Source organism: Juglans regia, chromosome 8, assembly GCF_001411555.2.
Source record: "Juglans regia cultivar Chandler chromosome 8, Walnut 2.0, whole genome shotgun sequence".
Lineage (NCBI taxonomy): Eukaryota > Viridiplantae > Streptophyta > Magnoliopsida > Fagales > Juglandaceae > Juglans > Juglans regia.
In genome coordinates, this window is record NC_049908.1 from 23,279,651 (window position 1) to 23,288,784 (window position 9,134).

At 32.2% G+C, this 9,134-nt stretch overlaps 1 protein-coding gene across 1 annotated transcript; it reads right to left on the reverse strand.

Moving 5' to 3' along the window:
* Positions 1 to 893: 893 nt before the first annotated feature.
* Positions 894 to 3,390, reverse strand: LOC109016435 (trihelix transcription factor GTL2-like). The gene is given in 3 exon segments (XM_035692888.1): positions 894 to 2,592; positions 2,883 to 3,226; positions 3,228 to 3,390. Coding segments are annotated over 3 exon segments (1,725 nt in total). The 5' UTR covers positions 3,267 to 3,390; the 3' UTR covers positions 894 to 1,250.
* Positions 3,391 to 9,134: the final 5,744 nt, after the last annotated feature.

The following is a 9,134-nucleotide window of genomic DNA, read 5'->3' on the forward strand; positions in this document are numbered from 1 at the left end:
GCTTTCATTAGCTTATATTCATCTAATTCTAAAACATAGTAGTCGACTAGTCGGCAGCTTAGAGGACATTCGCTTCATGTGTTTCAGAAGAGTTATGATTTTGGTGAGAGACTATCTAAATATGTACGATTGAATCTGACGTCTCGTAAAAATAAATTTATAAATTAATATGATTTTATATAATAAATTAAATTTATTTTATAATAAAAATAATTGTATAATATAACATATCATTTCAAACTTTTATGAATTTATATAAAATATTTCTCATGTCAATATGTATGATCAATTATTACATGAAACATGAGGTGCATATGTATTTCCTATAAGCAGGTTGGCCAAGCATGCAGCTTCAGGATCTAATCTTTAGCTAGCTCCTTTAGCTGTCTAGCTCCTATTTATTTTATATCATTTTGGTATCTAAACCAAGAAGAAAATAATGAATACTGTCAGATATAAATTTAGTAGTACGAGATATTTTATTAAAAATTAAATAAAATATTTTTATAATATAATTTTTATTTTAAAATTTAAAAAAATTAAATTATTTATTATATTTTATGTATGAATTTAAAAAAATTATAATGATTATATAAGATGAGATGATCAGATAGTTAATTTAATTTTGGGTAATCAAATCAACATTGTATTTTTTAAAAATTTGCACGAGATTTGCATACTATACAAAATTAGTTTAGAGTGCTCATGTGGTTGCACAATTAGCAAAAGAAAATTATTTTGAATATAACAATATTAATGTAACAAAAAGAAACAATTTATATATAAAGTGAAACTGATCTGATGATCTAGACCTAACTCAAACTAATTAATTGATTCTCATTTCTGATCATCAATTCGTGGGGAGGCCACTAAAATACAAGAAATTTAATTTAAATAAGCATATTATAATATCTGATCCACAAAACATGTACTATATATATATATATAAACGAAATATTATTGGAAGAAAGTGTACCACTTATTAGTATATATCATTAATTATCACCGCCCAGTACTATAGTACTACTGCATGATATATAATTCCCACACAAAATCGAAATCGAAATCGAAATCGAAAGGTTGTACGTACTTCTAACGGCCATATTTTTCTGATCACGGCCTGCGCTCTTCATCCATCAGCAACTTGCAATGTACGTTGTTGAATAACTAGCTAGACACGCCTTGGGAAGAAACATTAATGATCAGGCCGACCTCCGGTGAACCCAAGTGGTTTTCGATCCGGTGAATTATTACGTAGTCAAGATGTTTTCAGGCCCTTCGGAAGGTGCTGCAACGTCTTGTGACGTTCCTTGACTCATGTACAAGGTACTCAATTGATGAAAATAAGGGCATGTCCTAGAGTCAAGGGACCTCTTTTTGTTAGCATCCTTGGTTTTCTTGAAATACTTATTTATGTTCTCCCATTTCTCTTTGCACCTCTTTGCACTCCTCTTGTAACCCAACTCCAGCATCCCTTGTGAGATTCTCTCCCATAGAGGAGGAGCCTTGGCAATTCCTTCCTTGTCCTGATCCCCGCCATTGCTATTATTGTACTGATCAGTACTGCACCTCAGGTTTATAAGTGCCAAAACTTCATCTCTTGGCCATCTCTTTCCAAGGTTATCTTTGACATTGGTTATGGAGTCTTGGGAGACCTTCTGTGTCCAAGTTGAAATGGGTGTAAGTGGGTTTTTTTGGGTGTTTATAGAATTAGGGTTTCGGGACGCCGTGGGAAGAGAAGATGAAGTGGGTATATCTGGAGTGTTGGGGGAAAGAGCTGGACTAGTGTTTTGATGAGATAGGGTTTTGGTTATGGAAGTGGGAGTGATCGAGTTGATCACTTGGGTTGAAATTAGGGAGCTATGATTAGGGTTTGGTGCTTGAATTAAGGAACATGAAGAACTGGAAGGATATGAATTTGAACTCGTTGTTACCTTGAGAGACTCATGTACAAGTAGTGCTGCCCTCTCTTCAACGCAATGGCTTCCTGAAGAACTCGATGTGAGTTGCTTCAAGTACTCAATGATTGTTGCGTGTCTAACACCTGCAATAGCCTGTTCATTTGCCATAATCTCAAGCTCCTTATTCATCCTATCCATCGCTTGTTTCTTCCAAGCTTCTTCTTTGGCAACCTTTTCTTCATCTCTCTTCACCATATCTTCAAGAAGCTTGTTGTGCATCTCCTCTTGCTGAGCCATTATCTTGATCACAACTTTCTCACATAAACCCTCGAGCATCTCAAACTTCTTCCTCCTTTTTCTCTTTTTTCGCTTTGATTTTCCCTGAACATTCTCGTGATGACTATCCTGAAATCTCTTATTTCCAACTGTTCCATCTCTTGAATCCACTTCCAAATTACTTTGCCCCAAGTTGTCTTCTCCTCCACTTGGCTTTTCCAATATCCTTTGGTTCTTTCCGGCCCCAACCCGAGGGTTTTGGTGATCATGACCCTGATATAGCTCCTCAAGCTCACTGAGAAATCTGTAGCTTTTGTTGTAGTTTATGTTGTCATTGAAGTATCTACTTTCCTCTTCAAACTTCTCCTTGCACTTCGAAGGACTTCTCTTGAACCCAACGTCCTCTGCTAACTTCCTGCACCCATCATAAATATACATATATATTATCCGACACCGCATGTGTGCAAGAGCATTTATTCCCGTACGCTAATCTGCTACTCCTAAATTTAACATACTCAAGGTTTTCTAAAAAAAGAAAAGGCTATAATATTAGAAACGATTTGATCCTCGAACTCAAGTCACATGCATCAGCTTTCCAAATTTTTAGATGAAAAGCCTAGCTAGCTAGTTAACCTTCTTGCAATTATTTTTTCCTGAAAAATAGTCACTAAAAAAGATGCTGAAGAAAAGTTATTTTTAGTGTACCTTGAGACATGTTCCCAAGTGAACTCCGGGAACCAATTTTCCATGCCAGATCTGATTCTCAACAGTGCAAGAACTTCTTCGTTAGCCCATGATTCGATTGGGTCCGGTAATGATCTCTGTCTTTCAGTGTCTAGATTCATGGACACCAAGTTATTTTCTTGTTTCTGTTCTTGATGATCTTTGTGGGTGGGAGATTGCTGGTGCAATGGGTGCAAAAGGTTTGGTGGGAGGGAAAGAGAAGGATCATAATGATCATAGGAAGGGAAAATATTAGGGGATGAAAAGGCATGGAGTACTGGAAATGAGGGAGAAAGACTAGGGAGAGTGGTTCTTGAGGCTATCCAACTGGTGGAACTGGTGATCTGGTACTGCTCCATCAAACATGTGTGTTTGCTTGTTTCTCTTCTTTACCTCCTTCTCTCCATATGTAAACTGAAAATTCTCAACAGCAACACTTCAAAAACACCAACCCAACCAGCTCCTTCTCTCACCAAGCTGTCTGCCTCTCTCTCTCTCTCATTTATCAAGAACTTTGTCCTATCAGGGAATAGAAAAGATAGCCCACCACACACACTTTTAGAAGAAAGTGAAGTCACTCTCAGGAGAAATTATTCAATGCAAAGGAGGCCACATGGTGCAACCAGCTTGTTTGGCTCATCTGATCATTGACATTCCAAGGAGATGATCAGGCTTATCAAACTCATCTTTTGGTTCAGAGATTTCAAAAATACGAAGATTTGTGCAATATATATATATAAATATATATATATATATAAATGAAGAGAAATGTTTGATACAAATTTCAAATAAATAAATACGTCAGCGCAACTCTTTATCTATTTAAAATTTATATAAATCATTAATATTACCACCGCCAAGAACTGAGATATCTTTTATGCAAAAATTAAGGTTTAACATATTATAAGAGATATTGGCTTCGACGTTGGACCGACCATGCATTTTATGAAATCTTGATGGTGCTTGATGCAAATAGATTGACTATTTATAAGGTTGGGGTCTTTGGACGTACGTACGTGAACATGCATGTTGATGAGTACGCCCTCTCAGGTGAGAGTGGGGAAGGATCGAGCCGAATGGGGAGAAAAATGATACTCGAAATTTGTTCTTGGTATCATATGGTGTCATTAGAATCCTATGGACAAGAGTAGCTGATGCACAGCAGGATGTTGTAATCAGGGGCAGGACATGTGAAAACATGCAGAGACTGGGACCAATTATTTAAGGTGGAGGGGAGGGTGTCTTTACCCACATGGTACAAGGTCTACTCTAACTATTCCATATCACCTATGTCTCCGTACTCTAAGGTTGCGTTAAATTGAATTAATTTGAGTTGAATTAAAATAATAAAATATTATTTTTTAATATTATTATTATTTTAAAATTTAAAAAATTTAAATTATTTATTATATTTTATATTAAAAGTAATGTTGGACTAAAGTTCTAAATGAGTAATAATATACACAACACATTACATAATAAAATAAAAATATTTTTATAAAATGATATTACTTTTATAAGATGTTTTATAAAAATAATCCTTATTTAAAATATAGTTGTGTAAAATGTTATAAAAAATGTTGTGTAAATCATTTTCTAACTCTAAATATTCAAGTTTTATATAAGTTATCTTGTAAAAAAATAAGTCTCGCTAATAGAAAATAATTTTTTATACTTTTTTAGGTCAAATAGTACTGTTCATTTGGGTTTTGATCTGAAAATCTGGATATATCTAGATTAGGAAAAAAATTCAATCCAGATGAACAGCCTTAGGTGAGAGTCCATTTTTTTTATAAAGACTTGTACAAAATTTATATATTTAATACTTATACAAATCGTTTCTCATTTTGAAAGGATTGAGACGGTGGGACTCGGATTCATGAATATCACATGAGAAGGAGAGGATCCATGCATCATGTTAAACATTTTCAAATTATTAATTAAGTATTTCAAGAGTATTAATAATTATGTGATAATTGTTTTTATTTTAATACAAAATATCATGTTAGTAAAATTATTTAGATAAATATAAAGTACTTTTAATGACAAGTCATATTATATATTTCGAGATTATCTAATAATTATTTCAAATATCATCGGACTATATAATTAGATCTTTCACAAAGCCTCCCTTTACTCGCTATAATAAAGTAAAAATTAGGGAGTTTGAAAGTTTATATCTAACACATTTTATGACAGATTTCTCTTCTAAATTCCGTGAACATATTATAATGCCAAACCACATTAAGGGCATGTTTGGTTACTAAAAATGTTTTAGATTTTTTTGAGATTAGGTTTTGGAAAATAAGAGAAAATTTTGAATACATATATTTTCTTAAAATAAATATTGTATTGAAATTTGTGAAAGAAGATATGTAAAGTTGAAAAAGTTGTTTGAATATAATTTTTTAAAATTATTTTTATTTTGAAGTTTATAAAAAGGGTAATGATTTGCTTATATTTCATTTACTACTGCTTTACTAGTCAAATTTTTTTTTCTCTTTTAGTTATTTAAATCTAGATTAAAAATCTCAGAACATGACTTTTTTGCATAATCCAAAAGAAAACAAATTCAATTAACCAACATAATCATGTAATTTAATTAAAAACAAATTCAATTTTATACAAATTGACTCAAAAAGTAAAAGAATGTCAATTTTTATAAAACTGACTTTATTTTTAATTAAATTACATGATTATGTAGGTTGATTGAATTTATTTTCTTCTAGATTATGCAAGAAGGTCATTTTATGAGATTTTCAATCCAGATTCAAGGAGCAAAAAGGAAAAAAAAAATAGTTGGGTAATAAAGTAGTGGTAAAGGAAATGTAAGTTTGTCATTACCCTTATAAAATTTGTATTAATTTTTGTATTTGAATAATTATCAGAAGAAAAATTAAAATTTTAAATAGAAAAAAATATTGTATTTGAATAATGTAAAATTATAAAATATCGAAAAATAGTAAATTTTTGTTTGAAAGTACCTTAATTGCTGAACATGGCCTAAATTTCAACATCTGGTTTAGGTCCCGTTTGGATACAGAAATAATCTCATCTCATCTTATCTCATCTCATTTCATCATTATAACTTTTCTAAATTTTTATATAAATATAATAAACAATTTAACTTTTTTAAATTTTAAAATAATAATAATATTAATAATAATATTTTATTTAACTTTTAAATTTTATTTAAAATCATCTCATCTCATTATATAAATATTATATAAATGTGCCTTATTCTTGAATTATTATACCCTATCAAGTCAAGGATACACACTTCTATCACCAACGTCACCGTTTGATTTTTTCTTTCAAATTTGTGTTCCCTATTTTTTGGCTTGTCTGATCTACAGTCATCAATGACGTCTTGCTTTCGTATTCATATAAAAGGAAACTTCCTAAATTTTTTGAATGGAGCATACTCATCTCATTAAGAAATCGAAGTTACAAACGTGACTTATCGATACAAGAAATTTCAATACACAGAAAATCCAGTAATAAGCCAACTAACTCAACAGATCTGTAGCTTTCCCACACACAAATACATTTGCGGTAGACATTGTCTTAACTTCTAATCAAACTTTCTCGAACTCGAGAAAGCGCTTTGTAAAAACAGAACTTAAAGGTCCTCTCTATCCTCCCAGGGAGGAAGAGTACGGGACACTGCTATAGACATCAAATCCAAAGCCTATTCCTATTTTATTATAACTAAAACTAACAAACTACTATAAAAAAACTACAATAACAACTACAAGACCACAAGCTCTGATGAGACCTCAGACGACACGCCCACCGCAAACATCGTCATTTCGAGCTCTGGTGGAGCGAGCACCCAGCGTACATACAGACCACAACAGCCCGGCCGTATAACCACCGGCCGTAGCATCGCCCAACACTCTCGAAAGCCTTGTTCCGGATTACGTCCGATCTAAAGGTCCAAACCTCACTCGGGTCAACAAAAGCAACACCAACATAAGAAAACAAGACAAGCTACAAAAAATTGAAACGGACAACAACATAAAAACGAAACAAAAGACAGTACAAAAAAACAAAACGGATGAACAGTACACATTTGGTCGGCAATATTTCGTGCAGGACTGTTCACGCTGGGAGGAAAGCCGACGGTCAGACTTGGAAGACCTGGAGCCAGCAGTTCCACAGCAACCGAGCGTGGTGTCGGTAGAGGGTTCCTCGGTGGCGCGTGAGGGCCACGCGCCAACGCTGTCCGGATTTTCGTCCCGCGCGTGCGGTCTACGCGCCACTCCGATGGACACCGAATTTGGAGGTTTTGAAGATCGGCGGCTGGGCTTCACACCGGTGGGGCGCGTGTAGAGAACTGGTGGCCGGAAAGGCTCGAACGGCGATCCTCCCTTATTCGGCCTAAAAACACTACACAGAAGTTAAAAACTAGACAGAGAAGAGGGAGAGGGCAAGGGGAGGGGGCGAGGAGCCGAAGCTCCCACCCCCTTTCAGCAGATCTTGAGGTTTTGGACGATTAAGGGAGTTTTTCGTTCGGAGCTCCCTTGCCTTTTCTATTTATGGTGGTTTTCTGTGAAAACTTCCTAAATTTGAACGTGCTAAAAAAGTAAAAAGAAAGAAATGCAATTTTTTTTAAATAAATCGTAAATTCTGTATATTTTTTTAATAATAATATATATAATTATAAAGTGCATAAATATTATACAATCATTTTAAAATAAATAAAATTTATTATTAAAAAATTAATTTTTTTCATATAAATCTCGTATTTATTTTTTTTAAATGATTACGCAGTACTTACATGACTGTAACTACCACTTTTTTTTTATATAAAAAGTGAGATTTTTTTTATATAAATTTTAGAATTACTCACTTTTTAAGAAAAATATTCGAGAGCATGAACTATCTAAAACTATATATATATATATATATATATATATATATATTTTTAAGTATTTACATGACCTCTATATTTTAAAAGCTTTCGTTTATGCTGAAATATATCCACTCAAGTTTCTGATTTCTTGAACAATGAGACTCTGCAAGTTTCGCCTCATTGGAAAATCAAGATTATTTTCTGTGAGAAAAGATACTAACATGACCCAATAATAATAATAATCCATGTTTTGATACATTACATAAATATTAAAAATTTAAAAATTCAAAAGAAATTAAGAATTAAGAAAAAAACATAACATAACAGAAAGACAGAAAATTAAAAATTAAAACAAGTAAAAAAATTAAAAACTTTAAATAATTGAATCCAAAATGAGTAATTCTACATACAATCGTAAAGTGCGTAAACGCCGCGTAATCGCTTTGAAAAATAGTGGAGTCTACTATTAAAAACTTAATTTTTTTTATGTGAGTCTCAATGACGATTATACAATTTACGATTGTAAATATATTTTCTCATTCAAAATATATAAAAGGATAATGTTACTTTAAATAATTTTAAAAAAATCACAAACTCGTTTAATTATTAAGTAAAAAATCGGTTACTTTTCGAGCACTATTCTCGATGGGCTAAGCATTTTCCTATAAAAAAAAAAAGGAATAAAAATTACAGAAAACAATAGTTAACTTTCAATAAAAATATAGAGGTCGGGGCATGGTGGAATAAAGGCCACTTTTATTTGCCCCCATGCAAAGAGAGATGTGAGAGAGGACTCTGCTAAGATCAATAGAAAGGGGAATGCTTCCGAATGACATTGGAGTGGATTTTTATTTATTATTTTTTAATCTTAATCTTTAATTTTTGTTCTTTCATTGCTTTTTGTAGCTTCTAATTTTTGGTTTTTATTATTTAAAAGTTAAATTTTGTTGAGTTTCATGTTTTTATTTTCCTGCCTTTTAAATTCCCCTTTGGTTGATTTATTTATATATATAATCTATGGATTGTGCAAATGCTGCATATTTATTTTTTAAAAAGAATATAGTCTATTATTAAAAATTTAATTTGTTCATGTGTATCACATATTTACTTATTTTTTCTAAAAAACTGTACGGTAATTACGCACTCTATAATTACAATCTCATAATATAATAGGCCACATTATAATGCACTTGCATCATGGTTGTAACTAGACATGAATTACGATTTTTTATTTTTTATCTTAGAAAAAACACAATAAAATTGGAAATTATGGTTGTGGAAAAGGCCAAGAAGGGGGTTTAAGGGAAAAAGATATCGATGATAGAAAAAATCATGTGTATGTTGGTTTTAGAAAAGTGTATATATTTTTACTTTTA